We start from the raw sequence: 21,526 nt of genomic DNA, 5'->3' as shown, positions 1-21,526 counted from the left end.
TTCACAATCAGTAGTACATCAAGCGGTAAAAGTATATAAAGTGACCCTCTGTACATCGGGGGAATAGGGGAATGGTGGGAGGAGGTGTCTCCCCACCACAACCCTGATGAAAAATGGCGGTGGTCACCCCCCTCTGATTTTTTATGTTAAAGTTCTAACAATTGGAAAAAATTTCACAAATTTTGAAAAAGAAAATACAAATCTATAATTATTTGGTAAAGTGAAAAAAAATTCAAATGAAACATGAGAAATAAAAAACCGAAATATCACGCTTGAAAACATTTTGAGAAACGGTGCCCCATTTTTCTTATCTTATTCCAATAATAAAATCAATTAAAAAAAAATCCATCCAAGTTACTTACAGCAATAAAATTAATTATATCAATTCGAGGCCAAGTATTTTTTAATAAATTGAAAAAAGTTACCACTTGAGTTACGTGCGGCACTAAAATTTATGATATCAATCGGAGGACAAGTGATTTATGAGTAACTCCAATTTTCAAGATTATGGAATTGTTCTAAGAAGCTTTTAAATCCAAAAAAATCACATGAATGCTAATCATTTCTTACTCCATGGTGGCAGAGACTTATAAGGAAATCGATTCTTTTCAGACTTTCAGGATCCTCTGGTATTATTCACAAAATTCGACTTCGATTGGATCGATACAAATTATGTTTGTATATGTGTTAAAAGTACTTGTCCGGCCCACCACTATTCATTCAATAAAAAATCAATCATAAAAAAAAACGAAATTGTACGGCAGAATCTGGATAAAACGTTTTTGAAATGCGATTCATTATTAATTTAATGTTCTTAATAATAGTATAGGTTAGATCTTATAATAATTTTTCCAAATTTTAAATCCGAAAACGTCAAGGGACTGAATATCCCATCCCCCGTTGTCCCTCTTGGTATAATCATTGTAAAAATCTTTTCGTTATGCGATGAACCTTCGTCGACAACTCTGGGGTAGTGTCCACTCTAAGCGTCAATCAAAAGGACACTTTTCTCACCGACGTTTGGGAAAAACACTTCTTGAAGCCATATTTTGAAATGTTCTGTAAACAAATGCATTTAATATAAGGTGCAGATCTATTTTTCCCAATCAAAGTATCATATACAAACGTACCCGATGTTGCCTTGCCAGATTTCGAAACATTTATGAAGACATTGGAAGGTTGAAAAATAGTATGATCTACAATCGGTTCTAACCATCCAGAAGGCTCTTTCAAAATGATAAGAAGTAGTGACAGCAATTTTCCTTCCGTGGAAATTTTTGGCTGTATGGTATAACTATGAGTCGCCGCTGAAACAAATTGTACAAGACATTCCGCTTGTTTTGTGCCTTCATCTGCTAAAGTTCGTCCCGAATGTATTTCTAATTGGAATCCGTTTTGATCGGAATTATAAATATTTTTTAAGCCATATTCCTTAATTTTTACGTGAACTTCAGACACGAATTTATGAGCAAGGTTTTGTAATTCTTTCTTTGATTCGAAGGTCTTCCTCGTTACGAATCTATTAACTATTCTACTTGTTATTCGATGCATTAAAAAAAAAAATTTAATCCATGTTGGGGATGCGCTGAAACGCATATTTGTGTTCGATCAATTTTTGAGCCTGTAATACCCACCTTCGCAGACCGATATTGTGCACAGTGAGTCCTGCGTCTATAGCGCTTTTGAAATTATTAATTGTATATTCAGAAATACGCGACAATTTTTCTTTGTAAGTACCGCCTTTATTCACCTCGTGAACCCAGCGTCTCAACTGGCGCGCTGACTTGACAAGTTTAAAACTCTCTTGTACTGTTTCTATTTTCCTATTTCGTTTCGTTTTTGCACTTCTCCAAAATTCTACCGCTTTTTGTTTGTATTCATCACTCAAATCTTCTTCATGGTCAGTACACGCTTCAGGGCTTGATGGAGATTCTGCAAGACCCCATCCGATATCATTATATTCGACAGGTTCTACTATGATATCTTTATATGGTTCTTGAAATTCTAATGTCGTATCTTCCACGATTTCTAACCGATTGAACTCTGCCATAGAAGCCTTCAGAATTCTCTCGAAACTTTCTTTCAATTCCACTTCATTATTGTTCACAGGACTGTCAGGAATGTTTATTACTTAAAATGTAAGAAGCAACCGTCTTATTACGTTCATTGGGTTGATAGATATGTTAATGACGATACGTTATTCACAGTAGCGGATACGATAGTGACAAATCAATAATCAAACAGCAGCTAAACTTCTGAAGTAATATAAAGTCAGTTTTAGCTTCTTCATCTTGAGTGGATGGTTTAATCTGACATCACCACGAAAACAGATTTTTTTTTGTTTTCTAGATAACTCTCGAGCATTAGCCTGAGCGAGCTGGCTTTTTTAAGAATACTTGGCTACAAAAGGAGCAGGTATGAAAGAAACTTGAGAACGCGGAATTTTGATTTTGAAATATTTAACAATTCGGATTTATTCAATTTTGATCGATTTTACAGAATAAATTCATTACGAATTTATGTTCGCGATCGCACTCGCTGATTGTGAGAAATTTTATTGCGCTCGCTGTTTTCGAATTGATCAATTTTTAATTACGCATATTATACAATAAAAAAAAATATTATTAATTTGAAGCGATATAACCTCGAATTCGTACCGCGGCCTCTTGGATTATCAAAGAACTTACAAAATTTACAAAGTTTACAAAAGTGAAAAAAAATTAAGTCTGACTCGGGCTGAGTTGTATCAAGTCTGAATTTAAAAAAATCATTTACAGAAAGAATTTATAAAAATACAAATTATTTAAAAGAAAAATCATCCCTGATTCTAGCAAGCAAAAGAAGAAAAAAATAGGTTAGGTTAAGGAACAAACCCCAGGCTATGGCATCGAAACATCGCCGAATCTCTTCGAGAACCTAAGCATCTGCAAGGTTAGGTAATTTACCGTCCACGAGTTATGGGATCGAAACGTCGCCGAATTGCTCCGAGAATCCAGGCATCATAAGAAAAGAGGAAAAAGAATTTATGCTTGCTGGGATTAGGGCGTATTGTTTGAGGTCAGCCTTATTGTTCCGAGTCAGAAATTTGAGGAAGGATGGCCTACCGAATGAGTCACGCAGCGCTTTTTATACCCGTTTCCCGACTACAAAGTTCTCAAACGCCGAATTTTTCCATTTTAGATCGGTTCTGCGCATCTTTTTATAATTTTTATGATTTTAGAATCTTGTTATGATTTTTAGAATTACTTTGAGTCTTATCTTATAACAAAGTTCAATTTAAAAAGATTTCATTTAGTCGAAAAAATGTTGTTTGCGTCGCGGCTGGTTCGAGAATATTCAATCCACGCATGTGCAGTAAAGCGCATGTTTATTTATTTGTTTTCACGAATTTATTACCAAAATTTTATGTTAGAATTATTTTTTCTTAATTCTTTATAATTTTCTGCTTCATTTGAGCCTAGTTACATAATTTTTCAAGATCGAGTTGATTTTAAATAAACACCGCCGGCCAACAGTGACGCGGCTCACCGACCGTTGTACGCGCTCGGTCAAAAAAAACATCACGCCAATAGGGCAAGGCTTAAGTCAACTTTGTTTGTATTCTAGGCGGTGAATTGTCGATGCGACTCTTGATATTTGAATTTTATTTTATTTTCGTAAATCGTTCAAAATAGAAACTTATATAAATAGAACGGAAACTAACGCTTCTGTACATACGTAAAGCATGTCAAAGTATTCGATTCGCTATATGATTATGATGGCAGCCGATGAACATGTGAAATAAATATTATTTAGCATATAAGTCGATACGCAATGATAATGGAACCATTTGAATTAAATGTAAACATTTCGATGCGCAAAGTGAAATTCAAGATTTTAGAACTGGTTTAACCCCTTAATTTTTTGATCGGAGGAAAACCAAAAAACACGTTAATATTATTTTTTTCCGCTTTGAAAAATGGCGTTTGTTTTATTGAAATCAGATCGTAAGTTTTTGTTAGATGAAAAAATTCTTGATATTCGGGGGTGAATCATCCCCATGTAATAGGGGTGCATAAAAAGTTAGATACGTCATATAAGTTATTTGAAATAGAGAACATTTTGCAATGGATTTCGTTTCGATCGGTTGAGTGCATTTATATGAAACACTATTAGACGCAAAACATGTCCAAGTTTGGAGGTTGATTTCACCCCTTAAAAATGGCTTTCGGCCGATAAAAAGAAATACGTGTCTCTTATTTTTGGATGGACTATAACATTTAAAAAAATATAAAAATATAAAAAAATTATCAAAATCGGAAGCGGATACTAAAGTATCTTGTGAGTGTTGATATTCTTTCCACCGAGGAAACTGTACGGCCTATGAATTCTACAACCGTACTGGTACTGTACAAGTACAACGTACTAAATGGTTTTCAAAAATGAGCCACGATTTATATATTTGTTTCGTTTTTATTAATCTTATTATGTCAGTTGGTGACATGGTAACATGCTCATCTAGAAGTTCGAAGTTCGACAGTTCAAATCTTTAGAAAATCGTTTTTTTTTAAATTTATTTATATTTTTTTAAACGGCGTTTAGAATGTTAAGGTATGGATACGGAATAATTTATTGTGACGATATTTTTTGTTTTTCATGTGTTTTCAAAAAAGATATTTTCGATTGGGGATATTTTCAATCGAAAAGATTCATACGCTGTATAATGATTGTTCATTTTTAAAAGAGAAAAGGTTTTTTTTTGAAAAATTAGTCTACTTATCAAATTGCATCTAATTTGTTTCAATTTGGCATAATCTCGATTTGAATTAATTGAAAAAATAAATAACGAAAGCGGGAATCGATCTCTCGCTCTTCAGCTTAGGAACCAAAAAGCTTACCACGGCGCTACCGCCAAAGTTTGTTAAATGAACAATGAAACTAATATATAGATCGTTGTTTGTTAATTGTTGGTTGGTGGTGGTACCGTGGTAATACGCCGTATTGTTCTCACCAAATGTCAGTTTACATGCAGGGTCTACAGCATATCAGTAATAGTACCACGTACCCAACACGTACTAGTACCGTACGCTCACCGTGCATCAGTACTTGGTAGGTCCAGTACCAATACGCATACCAGCATTACCACTATTTTACTAGTGGCTATCTAGGTACTATCTTTCAAATTATTTTGTTTTGTTTAGAATCAATTAATGCGATCCACTATTTTTTGGTTTTGTATAATTCGTTTCCCTGATAACACTGTGAATCCTTTTTGAATCTTATATCTTGGGTCGACTACTTTTTTTCGTTTCTCAAAATTGTCACTGTTCTCGAGAATCCCCCCCCCCCCCCCCCCCCCCCTCTAACTTTTGTATCTCACTCATCAGTCTGAGCTGAGTAGTCTAACCGTCCTCGGTTACTCTCATGTCTCTCGTGCGCTCTGTACTTTATAATTGCGTGGCGTTACCAAATATATATCATGACTGGACTAAAACCATATTTCGAAATATGGTCATTGTTTGAGATTTCATCCAATTCAAAATAATGTCAGAATTTCTTTATTATTACACGCGCTATGTAGCCTTGGTTCTTCGCGATGGATTATGTACGTACGCAAAAACAAGCACGATTTCGTACCCCCGAACTTCCCTTCGGCTCGCGCTCTCCTCAGACTAAGACATACACGAGTTCTTATTTGTAGATTTTTCTGCAAGTCGACCAGTAACGATAATCTCGCGCTGCTCGATCTCGTTTTCATATCAACCAAATCAATTTCATTTCCGTTTCTTGTGTTTACGGCCAAGTTACGATTAAACCGTCAAAGAACACGCGTAACCCGCGTATCCGTCTTCCGTGTGACCCACATCGACGCTTCATAAATATCTTATTAGTAAAACTTTTTAAATGTTCAAGTGTTTGATTCACCAGCGCAGCCACGTTCCATTATCCTCACGAATAACTCCTGTCTCTGAATCGGCGTTTAAAAATAATATTAACTATGATCCTACGTTTATCAAAGGTCGTGCGCGATCAGTCATGAATAATACTTTTGAAAATAATATACACCGCGAATCGTTTTATTCAGAGAAAGTATAGTCTCGGCGAGAGCCTCAGGCCAGCAGACGACAAGGCTGCCCATGTACTTGTCCCGAGACTCTACCGAGTCTCTTGATGAAAAACGTGGTGTTCCATCGTAAATACTTAAGAAAGTAAAATATGCTAAATGTGATCAACCGTTAATATTAATTAACCAAGGTTATATTGTCCTAATACACATCAATAAAGAAATATTAAAAATGTCTGTTTGCAGAAGTAGTACAAGATATTGCGTCGAAGGGTCTGGGTTTGGTATATGACAGCAGCGAAGCAAACGGTCGCAACGATCTTTTGTCAACCTTGATGGGTCAATTAGTACAGGGCAAACGCACGGTTACACAAGTTACTCCGGACACTAAAGTGTTTGAGGAAGGTCAATTGGGTACTAGTCCTACGGGGTAATGAAAAAAAATCATCCCTCAAATAAACAGTGACTGAGAACATTTCATATATCATTTGACGAGAAATTAAGAACTTCAATTGTTTCAGTGGCAACATTTCAACGTATCGAGAAATTTGTTCCTTAGCATCTGATTTGAACAAACCCGAGCTCGTGTATCGCTTCATGCATTTGGCAAATCACAACACTGTTTGGACTTCGAAGAAAGGAGCGGCCCTAGGTTTTACAGCAATTGCGAATTTAGCGGGTGATGATTTAGCGAAAAATTTGCCTTACATTGTCCCGAAATTATACAGATATCAGTTCGATCCTACACCAAAAACTCAACAGAGTATGTCAAGGATCTGGCACAAAATTGTTCCCTCGACCCAAAAAGTTGTAAGCAAACAAATTAAAAATAAAAAGCAAACAAACAAAAAAAACAAACACTGGTCAACAGAAAAATATTTCTTCCATGGGAAATTCCAATTTTAAATCATATAAGAGAAATCAAACAATGAATGCAACAATCTTGCAAGAGAAAAAAGAACATTTTCAGATATAAATCAGAATAAAAGTTCGTTGACCAGTGTATTTACAATTTGTCACAAATCGGACCAGTTAAGATTGTTCTTAGCTCTATTTTTCCAGTTGGAACAATACCATGAGGAGATTTTAAACGATCTTGAAGTTAATCTAACAAACAATGAATGGCGAGTTCGAAGCAGCTGTTGTCTCGCTCTTGCCGACCTATTGAAATCTAGTGCTGCGTTAGATTTGGCCAATCGATCACCACAACTTTGGAAACAATTGTTTCGTGTTATGGACGATGTTCACGAGGAAACAAGAATTCGAGCTACGGCAACCACGAAGATTCTTAGCAAAGTACATTATGCATACATATACAGATAAATACATATATTCGTCCTCTCATTCATGAACGTTTTGGCTCAAATCCCTGTAAATTGAAATTATCCCTCCTTAAGGAGGGTGGATCAGTTGGTATATCGCAACCGTGAGTGCGAGAGAGATAGTCGCACATTTTGAAATCAAAATTCTTTGACACAGTTTGACCGATTAAAAAAAGGCTCTGTCAGTCGATTTTTGCCATCATTTTGCGTAGGCTGACAGAGCCTTTTTTTAATCGATCAAACTGTATCAAAGAATTTCGATTTCGAAAATTCCAAGTGAGGTTAGTCGACTGATCCATACTCTTAAAAAAGAAATTTCGGTATATCGAAGTATGAAGTCTCTATTAGTTGCCATATAAAATTTTGTTTATTCGTTGCCATGGATCGTTGCCAAGCATCATTATTAGTTAGTTTTTTGCCGGTAAAGCAGGCGCCTAGCGCCCGCGTTGTTGCTAGTATCATTTAACCTCTAAAGAACCGGAAAGCCGATAAATCAGCTCGCCCTGTGATATGAACTTTGTATATAGTTGATACGTGATATCAGATACTAATTTGGGCACTTTTCAAGGGCGACCCGATATATCGGCTTTCCGATCCTTTAGAGGTTAAAAAACGCATTTGAGCTGCGAAAAGAAAAAAAAATTATTTTCATGTTAAGTCTCAATTCAATCTTGACAGGTATGTGTACGCAATTGCGATCCTTCATACGGGAAATCAGGGGAGCTTGTGCTTCAAGCAATTCTTCCGATACTTTTGGACATTGGTATAACTCACAACGTTGCGACGGTGAGAGCGATTTCACTACAAACTGTTCAACAACTCGTAACTACTGCCGGAAGTATGCTCAAACCTTACCTCGTCGTTCTCATTCCCGCCTTGTTAACGGCCACCGATCTTGAAAGTCCGAAACTCAATTTTTTGAGCAATCATGAGACTGAACCTATGATGCAAGAAGTTATCGATAGTGTTCGAACGAGCGCTGTCAAAAGTCATCATGCTACCGAAACATTAACCAAGGTTAGATTTGTTGATCTATTATTATGGTAATCAGGTCTAAGAAAGCTAACAAACTAGAAAAAAGTTTTAAAAAATGTTGATTTTTACTAATAAATAAGATCCTTCCGATATGTTTCAATTTTCTAATTTTTGAAAACTGAGAACTCGAACACACAAAAATTTTCAAACATTGGAATTTCCTGGAAAATTTTGATTTTTTTTATTTCGAATAAGGAACAGCCTTCTATTTTGATGTTATAAAATTTATATTGTTTTACTTTCTTACAGTGCACAGTATACGTCGACAATTCAGTTCTCAAAGGTCTTATGCCAAAAGTAATTGAATTAATAAAGTCTAGCATAAGCTTGGGAACAAAAGTCGCAATTTCACTATTTTTAGTCCTCCTATGCAGCCAAGTAAGGCAAGAGTTGCAGCCTTATGCGGGTAAGTTTGAAACAACGCCCATATCAGGAGTTGAAAAATGCGTTAGCCAATTGACAAGACTTTATTATGAATTCTTGGTAGATAAAATTTTACCGGCTCTCATAAATGGTCTCATGGATCGGAATGCTGCGGTTAGGAAAACCAATGCTATCACAATTGGACATGTTATCGGTTGTGCGAAACAATCAAGTCGTGACAAATTGTTCGAGAAGTTAAACGCGTGGTACATGGAAAGAGAAGGTACAGTAAATCTATTACCATATCGAACTGTATAATTTGTGAAATTTAACTACCTCTAAGTTCCATAAGAACTGATTTAATAATAAACGAGGACGAGCAAATTTTTTCGATCCTTTTTACCATTTAATGGTTACAACTCCCAATTTTTTTTACAAATTTCTGGAAAATATTAATTAGATGAAAAAAAAAAGATTTTCGTTGCTACCATTCAATAAAATAAAGTGAACCCAAGAGCTAGACTCCTAAATTTTGTATCCATTCTCTCTCTCTCTCTCTCTCTCTCTCTCTCTCTCTCTCTCTCTCTCTCTCTCTCTCTCAAGAGCTATGATGTAGCATAATGTTTCAAATTCCAAATGAAAGTAAACGTTGTGACATTTTACGTAATTCATTCGGAAGTCGCAAAACTCGAATAATTCATCGATTTTTATTTATTTTTATGATGCATTGAAACCTATGCAGCTGAAAAAAAGTTGTAACATTGAATAGCAAATGTCACATATTATACCTCGTGTATGTATTGAATTTTGCGCCAAACCGATGAACTTCCCTCACCCCTGCCACTGTTTTTCATATGATTAGAGTATGCATAAAAGACAGCTCGTTTTTCCCAGATTTTCCTCAACACCTGTTATTACGGTAGTTCTGTATGTACACGTACGAGCTAAAAGTTTGGGCCGCGGCATACAATGAAATCCGATGCTTATACGGTGCTGCCGGCCACACGGTTTTGTCAAAGCTTGTACACTCTGCCTGCCCTACAAAATCAAGCCTCATGCACAAATAGGTTCTCTACACATCGAGAAAGTAACGGTGTAATCGTGGCAACAACGTCATTCTCCAGTATTACTATAGCGTCGGGCATCAAATGCAGTGTTTCCCAAAATCTTATTTATTTATCACGAAAAAAGTTAAAAAATGTACATATGGTAGTTCTATCGAGAAAGGTGGTCGAACATTTGAGAAAAATAGCTTTCCTACCATTTTGTATTGCACCTATCAGTTTGCCGCACCGTACACTGTTGTCATTTTGTCACAGTTGTTTATGCATCTGCTCCGCGTTAAGTAAAATTGCGTTTGTTCATAAGTCAATATCTCCGAAATGAAATGGTCAAAAATTTCCATTTTTTTTGACAGTCGGTCCAGGAAGGGTGTTATTACACAATATTTAAATTTCAGCTGGTTCCTAAGATTTCAACAAAATTACAGAACTACCTTAAAAAAAAAGATCTCAAATCATGTTTTCTTTCAGATTTTTAAAACGAATACCTTGATGCCCATCTTAAAACCTTTTATGCACCAACAAATCCAATAATGAAAAATCTGTACAACAAAAATGATATTGTGCGAAAATCATCATATCCAAATATACAAGAGTGTGGCAGAGCTCGCATTGTATTTTGTTTTACTCGACGCTGAACTATTATTGCGGTTTTTGTCATGTTAATTAATTTTCAGTATATTTTGTAAATTTTCCAGATGACTCGATAAGACTCGCAATAGGACAAACTCTTCAATCAATAAACAATCACAACAATGATATTATTAAACAACACTCGGAAACTGTGATTCCTCTAACGTTTTATGCGATGCATGCCAAAAAAGTAGCGGAGAACGAAAACATGATTGAATTGTGGACAGAACTATGGGGTGAAATTGCACACGGCACCGAATACGCGATTCAAAAACATTTGACTCGAATTACAAACATTCTGAAGAGTGCTTTAGAATCTCCTTCATGGTCATCGAGAGCACAAGCAGCAAATGCGGTTTCTACTGTTGCTTTGAGACTCGGATCTTCCATGGACGATGAAGCTCGAAGAATGTTGTTGATCATTTTGAAGGATGCCCTCCAAGGACGAACCTGGAACGGAAAAGAACATGTTGTACAAGCATTAGCGACATTAGCGTGCAACAGCAAGTACGTCTTGAAAATAATACGAAGGTTTTAAATGCCATAGGACGATAAGCATAGCCAATCGACCAAAGAAAGGTATCTGGATTATCCTTCGAGGAAATGTTCGTACTAGTGTGACATTATGATTCTGCATGTTTCAAATCTCTATCAACTTGGGTTTTTGAGTGAATCGAGAAAATCAAAATACTCGGAAAAAATTTTTTCTCAACAACAGCTGAATTGATTTTAATAAAAATTGAACACGCGAAAGAGGCATATAAAATCTATACTCAAAAAAAAAATAACCGATGACCTTCATAATAACCATTAGAAAACGGTTATTTTTTTTCAAAATTGTTCTTTTTCTTTATGATAGCTTTCTGGAGCAATTTTGAAACTATCTTTTTTAAATGTCTTTTCTGATGTACCATTGTCCCTGAAATTTACAAATTAATCGGAAAGGTCGCCGCATTGAAAAACTATGAAAATCGATTTTGAACCCTAAAAATCAATATATTTCAATTTTTAAACCAATGAAAATTGAAATGAAGCTTACTTGATAAATATCTGTGCATTAGGGTATTTAAAAAATCGATATCTTTTTCTCTCGAAGCTCCAACGGAAATCGTTAGTACATCAAAAAAATGTAATTTTTCCAAAATGTCAGATTTAAAAGAGAAAATTTAGATAGTGCTCAAGTCAATTTTCGATATTTACCTGTTTTTTTTCTCAAAAAACGCGAAGCAAAAATTTTTTTTTGCTCGCGTAGCAAAAAGTGTTCCATGAAATCATGAATCTTATGAAATTTTCTCGCTCTCAAAAAACTTTAAAGGCTGCCTCGCATCATTTATCTTTTTTTTCACCTATAATTTCACCCATTCGTTTTAACATACGACAAGATTGGTCATTCGTAGCCATACATTTTTCAATCTCATCATTTATAGCTGAAGCTAGAAAAAAAAGTTAAATAATGCGAGGCAGCCTTTCAAGTTTTTTGAGCGCGAGAACATTTCATAAGATTCATGATTTCATAAAACACTTTCTGCTACGCGAACAAAAAAAAAAATTTTTGCTTTGCATTTTTTGAGAAAAAAACAGGTAAATATCAAAAAATGACTCGAGCACTATCTAAATTTTCTCTTTTAAATCTGAAATTTTGGAAAAATTACATTTTTTTGGTGTACTAAAAATATGGATTTTTTAAATCACCCTAATGTGCATACACTACTAATGACTAGGTCATGCATACCTAGTGACAACTGCGTGTTTTTTTGTTTAATTATTGGTCTTAGCGGATCTCTCAATGTCCAAACGTGTGGTACATTTCATGCTAATCGCCAATGCTAAGAAGAAGTTAAGTTGCCGATGAACAATTAAAAAATTTTAATTAAAAAAAAATGTTTTTACAAAAGTATTTCCATTATTCAATAGAGGAAGGCGGTTGAGACCAGATATTACGTTATATGCAAGTAAGCTTCATTTCGATTTTCATTCGTTTAAAAATAAAAATACATTGATTTGTAATATTCAAAATCGGTTTTCATTGTTTTTCAATGTGGCACACCTTTTGGATCAATTTGCAAATTTTAGGTACAACGCTACATCGGGAAAGACAATTTAAAAAGATAGTTTCAAAATTGTTCCAGAAAGTTATCATAAAGATAAAGAACAATTTTGGAAAAAATAGCCGTTTTCTAATGATTATTATAAAGATTGTTGGTTATTTTTTTCCTAAATATAGCTTTTACATGCCTCTTTCGCGAGATCAATTTTTATTAAAATCGGTTCAGCTTAAATTGAGAAAATTTTTTTTTTCAATTGAGAAATTTATGAATTGAAGAATTAAATTGAATTGAATAGAGAAAAAATTTTTTTTTGAAAAAAATTATATTTCTTGGTATTCAAAAATCAAAGTTGATAGAGGTTTGAAACCTGTAGGATCATAATATCAGTACATTAGAACCAACATTCCCTCGAAGGATAATCCAGATACCTTTTTGGGCCCGATTGGCTATGCTTATCGTCCCTGTGTATACTTTGATCAAAAAACATACATTAATCAGATAAATTCCATGAATTGATGGACTGTCATTTTTTCTTTTTAGAAATTTCTATTTTGTTTCATTTCCAAATGTTCATCTTGTCGGGTAAAATACCCATTATTCAGTCGTGTAATAGTAGTGAGACTCCGAGCCCATATTCCAAAATTCACTGCCAGTAGAACTACTATATAGCAGGCTATGCTTATGTGTATGACTTTCAGTGTGTACCAGACAAGAGTTCTCGAATGTTAATCGAAGTTTCAACTCGTTCATCCCAAGAGTTAAAAAAAAGTGTAATTTGTTCGGGTTGAGAATCGCAACGATGGATTACATATCCTGATCCCGTATAATTTTTTCAACTAAACCATCTAGTCTGATTTTTTTAACTTCTTAGAGCTATGATAACGGAAGTCTCGAACGTGCATATCTTCAATGGACTCCTGGAAGCTTTATATAAAGAATGTAAAAAAGAAAATGTTGAATACAGACGATACGCCATTAAGGGATACGCAGATGTTTTACACGCCCTAGAGATCGATCAATTCACGGAGATATACGGCATTATGCAAGAAATACTTACCACAGTAAGTTATTTGAGGAAATAACAAACTGAGCTCGCTTTGGAAACGAACGGAAATAAAAAAAGTTATTCATTTTAGTTGTCCAGGAAGAATGATGATAGCGACGATGATGACGTACGAAGTCCAACAAGTATGAGCACGAAACAAAAAGAAGACAAATTGAAATTACAAGAAACTATTTACGAAGCCCTCGGTAAAGCCTGGCCTTCATCGAGTGAAAGTAAAGAAACACAAGGTCAGTATCCCTGATTTCTTACAGTTTTTCTGCTAGATGTATATTTTTCATTCTTCTGATAACATTTCTTATATTTTTAGACAAATACTGCGTACAATTTGTTACTCACTGTAGCGAGAAACTGCGAAATGTAACGCGACCAATACAGGTAGCAATTTTAGTGACGCTCAACTTATTCGTCGATAAACTCCTACTGTTGAAGAAAAAAGTTGATGAAATGAACGATCAGGATCGATTGCTTTTAAGGACTACTTATCATACTCTTATCCAAATATTGGAATATTCAATAGGTGAAAATATTTATACATGAGGTGTTTTATTCAATGTTGGTTGGAATTGATAAAAGAAAACTCTCTTTTATTACAGGTATATCGAAATACACAAGAATCAGGAAAGAAGCATTGAACATCATTGTATCATTATCAAAAAAATTCTTAGAAACGGAAAATACGGAACAACTTGAAGATCTCAAAATATTTTTCGATAAAATCTTGCCCGAGCTGTCGCAGGATCATCAACCAGAAATTCGAACCAGAGTCGTCGATATCAAGGAAACACTTAAAATTTAATCTTACAGCAATTGTACGCAAATTTGTATACTTATACGAGGGACATACATATAAACATGGTTCCACCGTAACCGCGGTATCAGGTTTTATTGGAGTGAACTATTGACTTATTTTCTAATTTTCACTCGTATAATGTAGTGTACACTTGCTATTTTTTTGTGTTTTCTTTATTTGGCCGTTGAGTTAAAAATGTTGTGCCTAATGAATTGTGTAATAGAAAAATAAAAAGGTTCTGTAGAATATTTATCAAGGAGAACAGATATAATCTGGACAGACTGATCGTAAATGGGACAGCAGGTTTGTAGATATACAGCGAATGTTGTTTTAGAAAAAGCAGCGTTGCAGTGTAAGTTATGTAACTCAGTGGCGAGAAGAGAAAATTTATTTAATTTTTTTCAATAATATGGAAGCTCCGGGTGATTTTTGCATTTTCAGTGTTTGAATAACGGGTTTAAGTTTTGTTTTTAACGAAATTACGGTAGATTGGGGACTGTTCTCGATTAAAAATACAAGGAGAAAACAACCTCTATTGAAATAGATCCATCGTTCAATAATTTGTTCGTTGAGCTTTTCTTCAAGTACTTGGCCGAACGTAGAAAAATTTCCTACTCCAAAAGTTTTGTCTACTGCAAGAAGTTTTTTTAGTATCATATGCAATCCAGAATGTTCCACAGCCACGCGTTCCACACCAGTTTCCTCTTTGATCCGAGAATCGTTGTTCGTGATGAATCCAGCAATTGCTTCAAAAGCGCCATTTAATTTATCTCCATGGCCACGCTTCAGAATTGCAAGTGTGACAAGAGCGATAGAGCTATTGGCGAGCCACAACGTAATATTTTCGGTTATTGAATCAAGAAACGGTTCGATAACTGCTTCAATGAGCTCGTTTTCACGAACTTCTGATGATTTTTTGCTTGTTTCATTGTCATCTCCTTGTTTTAGATAATGTACAAGTGTCGGATGAAAATAAGCCGTATCATGACGAGCAACCAGATGAAGTATGACTTTTCTTCCATACTCATTTGACGCGATGTCCACAAGATCAACCAGTATCTCCGCTAATATCAATTTCTTTACAAGAACAGTATCGTCAACTGAATCAAAAATTGCCATAACTACCATGTGACCATGTTCAGATATGCATATATCTTTTACATGTTGTTTCAGTCCTTTCAACAAAATCTTTCGATCCTTGTTTGTACCATACCAAATGCAGGTCATCGCTAATTTTGCACCAATTTCACTTTGAGACAATATGATGATTGAACTTCTGAGCATACTAATCAACTCGGCTCGGTCTTCTGTAGTACAAACTTTCAAATAATCTACCAAAACAGTTTGAACAATGCAGCTACTCACAAGATTTTTATTCAGAACTCTCACTAAATTCATTTTTATTGCAGACAAAGTTGCAGTTTTCATGTCAACAGCCGATGCATAGACATCGCTTATTGTCTTGATTTTGTCGTCTTTTGCTTGCTTGTACATATCCCCATAAAATTCTTGTCTAAAGTGGAGCTTATTGAGATCACTAGCATAATTGTTATAAACATAATCTATCAAGGGTGATGACACACTGTGGCTTACGAGCTTCACTACGTTTCCATAACACTCCCCCACAATGTGCTTGTGAATCTCGTTGTTTCCATACTTCATTGCATTTTTAAGGCAATTTTTGGCATATTTTGACTGGAACATTGCCAGTACCGAGGGCTTCAATTCGTCCATTACGTTTTTACGGATTTCTTCGTTACCAAACTTCAATAACCACTGCACAACCCTAGAGAGATCATGAGTGAATACAGCTTTGTTCAAATTTCCCTTTAACAGGTCATACAGTTTGTTTGTTAATTTTACACGCTCCTTGGGTTTACAATCAGCTCTTCTTAATTTTTCTCCTACTAATTTGGCTTCTAAACTCGGTTCATAAACTGTAGCCAATTTCTTAGCTTTTCGCTGTTCCTTTAACATTTTCTTCTCTTTTTTAAATTCTAACCAATTAGGTTTATCTCTATTTGCAACAATTCCAACCATTTTTTTTTTATCATCTTTAAGATTATCTTTTCTCAGAGCCTTCTTTGGCTCTACAGCATTTAGTTTTGTAGATTTTTCTGATGTTTTAGTCTTTGTTGGCTTCTCGAACTTATTCGTTTTTGATTTTTTCACTGATAGTTCCAATCCTCTTTCCGTTTTTTTATTTTCAATATTTTTCGAAAACTCCACTGAATTCTTGGATTCCATTTTCATTTGAGCATTTCCGATGTGATCGTGACTCAATTTCCTTTTCATCTTGATCAATTTCTAAAATTTTTTATGTACTTTTTGAATATGAACAAAATAGCATCTAAGAGAAATGCATGCTTACACATAACCTCTATACAAAGCACATGTAGATTCGTATATAAAAAATCTTACCTCGATTTTAATACAAATGAAAATTTGATCTTTACGTTCAAAAATCTAACAGTCGAACAAAAAACTTGTTACATTTTTGACATTCTACAAGTAGTTTTCATTTTCTATTATTCATACAGTTTTATACTGAAAGCGGAATGCAACAAGCAACGAGCAACGATTCAGCCACGCGAACGACCTTTATACATATGAGAACCCCTGTCCCCTGTCGCCGAGACTGCAATTTTCAAATTATCGACGAAAACACCTACTGCGACATCTATGCTTACATATAAAATTATCTGAGGGCGGGTTGTTTCAACTTCTAGGTAGCTTATCTGGCGGGTAAAAGCATTGACTTGTAGACCTTTAACGTGATCTATCAATTGTTCAGTCGGTAAAAATCCTGCTGCACGTTTTATTCCGAGTAGGTTGATATTTGAAAGAAAATATGAGTTACACGCTATTCTCGTTTTATTAGAGAACAAGGTGTAACTTTTATTTTTCTCAAAAAATCAAGGATGTCCGAGAAAACGTGTAACCATTTTGCAGTTATCTCTCTCGCACTCACGCAAGCACCACGCAAGTGATAGATCACCACCTTAAGAGCATGGATCAGTCGACTAATCTCACTTGGAATTTTTGAAATTGAAATTCTTTGACACAGTTTGACTGATTAAAAAAAGGCTCAGCCTACGCAGAACGATGGCAAAAATCGACTGACAGAGCCTTTTTTTGATCGGTCAAACTGTGCCAAAGAATTTCGATTTCGAAATTTGCAGCTATCTCTCTCGCACTCACGGTTGCGATATACCGACTAATCTATCCTCTTAACTGTCAGATAGGCCCTTGGAACAACCCGCCCAACTGCAGTTTTTTCGATTAGTGACTTTCGGCCGACCGGAAATCAATTTGAAGGGGCTAACGGAGAGGCTAAATTTTGAAATTTATTTTTTGAAAAATTTACCATTGAACGATCTAATTACGCTACCATTAACCACTATACGATCTTCAAGAAATTTGCTTGGAAAAAATCAAATCGGTTTTATACATACAGACGGGAATATTTATATATATCGTAATCAGACTACGTTTACACGGCCCTCTTATTCCGGTTTTGTATATACAGACGGGTATATTTATATATATCGACAGATATGCATTTTGTATATCTATATTGATATAACTAAACCGGAATAAGAGGGCCGTGTAAACGTAGCCAATGACTACGTTTACACAACGATCTTATTCCGGTTTAGTTATATCAATGGAGTATACATATCTATCGATATCCATCTGTATATACAAAATCTGGTAAAAGGGCGGGTTATTCAAACTTCTATAGGTAAGCCTATCTGACAGTTAAAGTTCTACAAGTCAATGCTTTTACCCGCCAGATAAGCTACCTAGTTGGAATAACCTGCCCTCAGTCGTGAGAATACTCTCGCGAGAGCAACTTTCAGAATTTGCTCTCACGCATGGACAAGCGCCTTAGGGTGATCTATCACTTGCGTGAGTGCGAGAGAGATAGCTGCAAAATGGTTGCACGATTTGCTCAGACACCCTTGATTTTTTGAGAAAAATAAAGGTTACACCTCGTTCTCTAATAAAATGAGAATAGCGTGTAACTCTCATATTTTCTTTGAAATATCAAGCTACTTGGAACAAACCGTGCAACAGGATTTTTACCGACTGATTAAGTGATAGTTTATTTTGGGTAGCTTAATATTTGAAAGAAAATATGAGTTACACGCTATTCTCATTTTATCAAAGAACAAAATGAAATTCGTATTTTTTTCAAAACCTCGATCATGTACCGTTTACGATGCCTCGAATGCTACAGATAATCACAATCGCAACTCCGAGATCCGTCTGTAGGTAGATGGATTATTTTTTAACGGTTGCTCTTTGGAATGCTGCCATTTGGGGAATATTAGGGATAGAGCCTTTTGAAATTTTGATAGGATATTTTTGAAAGTATAAATTTACATGAGCGTATGGTCAGCACACTATAGAGCGTAGATCGGAGCCAGCTCCAATCATAAAAAGAAGAAGAAAATATAAATTGTCAAAATAGACGAAAAATCGATTTCTTGGAATTTTCATACTCTATTGCAATAACTAAGGGGCTTTACGTTCTCCCGCTACGTTTGTTTTCGTCAGTTTTGGCAAAATGATCATTTTTATCGTCCTTTTTTTCACTACAAACTACTTTGCGCAGTTATCCTTCATAACTTCATAACCTACAAAATTTGAAAACAAACTGACAGTTGAACTACGTTGTAAAACGTTTCAATTTCAATTTATAATTTAACACCTTCGTCAAAATGAGTTGATATATTTTTTTCAAATAAAAAAACTAATGTACTGCAATTACTAGGTCTCGCTGTATATATCGTTATATCATATATTCGATTAGGCACGCCTCTGCATACAAAAGATCTCATATTTTTCTTTATACCAACCACATTATTTATTTTATATGTTATACAAGGACCAATAAAAAAGCTGAAAATAAACTATTTCAGCGAAGAAAATATCTAAGCGAACATAACGTGTTTTCTGAAAGTTGCTAAAGAGAGCGAAGTGAGCGTTCCCTTGTCGTGTGCTGCTGCTTCTTTATTGGTAGATGTGCTACGACGATTATCATTACCCTGAAATTTCGTCGTCGCTCTCGCTGTCAACAATGTTTTCGGTTCGTGACCTTAGAGCAGTGCCTTCTTCAATAGAGGTCAAATTCTCAAAGATCCCGCTCCGTTTGGACACGGCAGCCTGATTTACAAGTTGCGATACTTCTAGGAAAAGAAAACGGTAATTTTGATACTAACAGGGCAGTATTGTTATTTATTAACGTATATAATTTTATTTAAGAAGTACATTTCGTATAGTAATCTTTTTCCATTCGTCACAAGTAATAAAATACCTATTTACCTCACTCTCTTTGTCAACCATACTTTGATTGAATATCAGTGATTTTGTAGAGTAAGCTTTTATATATTTTTCAGCACTAAACTGTTGGCGATTAACCCTGTATTTTTTTTTCGAATCCACTTTTACGATCAAGTGTCTCTGATTTATTAATAAAAATATGTTTTTGGTAACTAACGTATTTTTTAAATCACAACATGGAATGGGTATAGGCATAAGATTTTTGGAATAATTTGTTTTTCTAACCCTTCTGGTACATCTGAGGTCGAGTGGCTCCAAGACTTTTTTTTTTATAAAAAAAGACTGTCTTCCACGATTTTGTAAGTTATTGTTGTAAATGGATGGGGACTACTGAACATTATGTGTATGTCTCGGACTGTGGCAGAAGTGTATATATAAGAAGAGCTAATAATAGGAATTCGAATCAGTAAAAACAATCTTGTTTCAAAACATTTCTGATTCTCCAGACATGTGTACTCTAATTTATGTTCGGTCCTAGATGAAAAAAATAAAATAATTGAAAAAAGCAAAAAGTATGATTGCGATTGATAGGATAAGAGCTCAAAGTATAATGGCTTATCATTACCAAAATTACTATCACTAATAAATCACAGTAGCTTTACTGCGTAGCTCAGTAACACGAGTTATGGATGTACCAATAGGCGAAGGGTGATCAATGTGGAACAAGTTGAATGGATTTATCGAAAAACTTAAGAATTTCTTTGGAAGGTTGTTCATTCACTGATACTTGAGATTTCTCTTTCACTATGTAAGTCCAACAGTAATATATTTCAATTATGCCATTTATGAACCTTCCAGGATCTTCAAATTTATTAATTGAACTCAATCGAATTTGGCAGAATTATATCAGAAAAAAAAAGTATTGCTCACACATCTCTAATAAGCATTTCTTCTGGACGATAGTAAATTATATCTATTCAAGTTGAGAAGACAATACCTGCGTTAATAGAATTATCTAACACTATAAAATTCCACTTAATGAATAAACTATAATAATTTATATTTCATCGATTGGAGGAAAAATTGCATTCGGAGCACTCTATTGGTTGTGTAAATGTTACAAGTAAAATTGAAAAACAATTACACAGCATTCTTAATAATGCTTGATGTTCTGAGAGAGAAACTTCACATGATTTTCACATTAAAGCGGAACAATAAGTAACTTTTTTTTCTTTGAGTAATCAAGTCTCTTTACAAAAAGCACAACAGATTTTTTATCAACTGAAGAATTGATTGATTGTCTTAAGAATGAAAAAGCAAAGTGATGAATATTTGTAATAATATAATACAGCTCTGAAGTATTTGTTTGGAACATTAATAAAAGCTACAGCCAAATGAGAACTGCTATTTTAATAAACGTTTGTACATATTCAACAATTTGCGAAAATTTTGACTTTTAATGTTCTACTGTTCCATTAGGAAATAAAAAAAAAACTAGTTTTTCAACTTCAAAAATTAAAATTTTGATAAAAAATGAATGTTTTCTTCATCAGTTGAAGTTTTTGTACATCTAGATCCATTTGTCTCCAGTCGCTACCGCAACTTTTGTCCAACAGAGTATATCTTCCTTTATTCCTAACACCCAAGTTTGTAACCGAAGCGAGTATAGAGTAAGAGAATAGCTACTGGTTCTCTATGCAGTCACGAAGCGTAACGGAGTAACTTAATATACCGAATTGCATGGTCTATGAAACTCATTGTGACAAAAACTTATATGATGCGATTTATGCAAAGTTTTTTATCACTTGGTCCGTGATTGTCACGTAAGTAACAAGTGGAAAAAGTGGGGAACATTACAAATATAATTTGAAATATT

General features: G+C 34.7%; 3 protein-coding genes across 5 annotated transcripts in view; 2 read left to right on the top strand and 1 right to left on the bottom strand.

Annotated features, from left to right (window-relative positions):
- The window catches only part of LOC122414415 (proteasome adapter and scaffold protein ECM29), a 69,808-nt gene extending 55,195 nt beyond the window's left edge, over positions 1 to 14,613 (top strand). Inside the window, exons 17-27 of the mRNA XM_043425676.1 lie at positions 6,290 to 6,473; positions 6,565 to 6,853; positions 7,106 to 7,339; positions 8,044 to 8,382; positions 8,650 to 8,806; positions 8,888 to 9,046; positions 10,523 to 10,964; positions 13,377 to 13,566; positions 13,642 to 13,798; positions 13,879 to 14,088; positions 14,165 to 14,613. Coding sequence (XP_043281611.1) covers positions 6,290 to 6,473; positions 6,565 to 6,853; positions 7,106 to 7,339; positions 8,044 to 8,382; positions 8,650 to 8,806; positions 8,888 to 9,046; positions 10,523 to 10,964; positions 13,377 to 13,566; positions 13,642 to 13,798; positions 13,879 to 14,088; positions 14,165 to 14,367 — 2,564 coding nt within the window. The 3' untranslated portion in view covers positions 14,368 to 14,613. The remainder of the gene's footprint in view (positions 1 to 6,289; positions 6,474 to 6,564; positions 6,854 to 7,105; positions 7,340 to 8,043; positions 8,383 to 8,649; positions 8,807 to 8,887; positions 9,047 to 10,522; positions 10,965 to 13,376; positions 13,567 to 13,641; positions 13,799 to 13,878; positions 14,089 to 14,164) is intronic.
- Positions 14,436 to 16,966, bottom strand: peng (Pumilio and CPL domain-containing protein penguin). The gene is made up of 2 exons (XM_043425677.1): positions 16,783 to 16,966; positions 14,436 to 16,668 (listed from the first exon to the last, which is right to left on the bottom strand). The coding sequence occupies exon 2, from the start codon at positions 16,654 to 16,656 to the stop codon at positions 14,749 to 14,751; it is 1,908 nt and encodes a 635-aa protein (XP_043281612.1). The 5' UTR covers positions 16,657 to 16,668; positions 16,783 to 16,966; the 3' UTR covers positions 14,436 to 14,748.
- Positions 16,967 to 19,044: 2,078 nt separating this feature from the next.
- The window catches only part of LOC122415397 (glycogen debranching enzyme), a 52,936-nt gene continuing 50,454 nt past the window's right edge, over positions 19,045 to 21,526 (top strand). For 2 of the 3 annotated variants that reach the window (XR_006261915.1, XM_043427499.1), the window contains exon 1: positions 19,045 to 19,572. The gene's annotated coding sequence lies outside the window, so the exon portion shown is untranslated. Of the gene's footprint in view, positions 19,573 to 19,601; positions 21,474 to 21,526 lie in introns of those variants that run through there. The other variant, XM_043427500.1, reaches the window with a different exon arrangement.

This window comes from Venturia canescens, chromosome 8, assembly GCF_019457755.1.
Source record: "Venturia canescens isolate UGA chromosome 8, ASM1945775v1, whole genome shotgun sequence".
Taxonomy (NCBI): Eukaryota; Metazoa; Arthropoda; class Insecta; order Hymenoptera; family Ichneumonidae; genus Venturia; species Venturia canescens.
The sequence above is the reverse complement of the archived record's forward strand: the minus strand, read 5'-3'. Positions and strand labels throughout refer to the sequence as shown.

Coding starts and splice junctions, on each gene's coding strand:
- peng (XM_043425677.1), bottom strand. CDS start 16,656: ATGAAAAGGAAATTGAGTCACGATCACATCGGAAATGCTCAAATGAAA.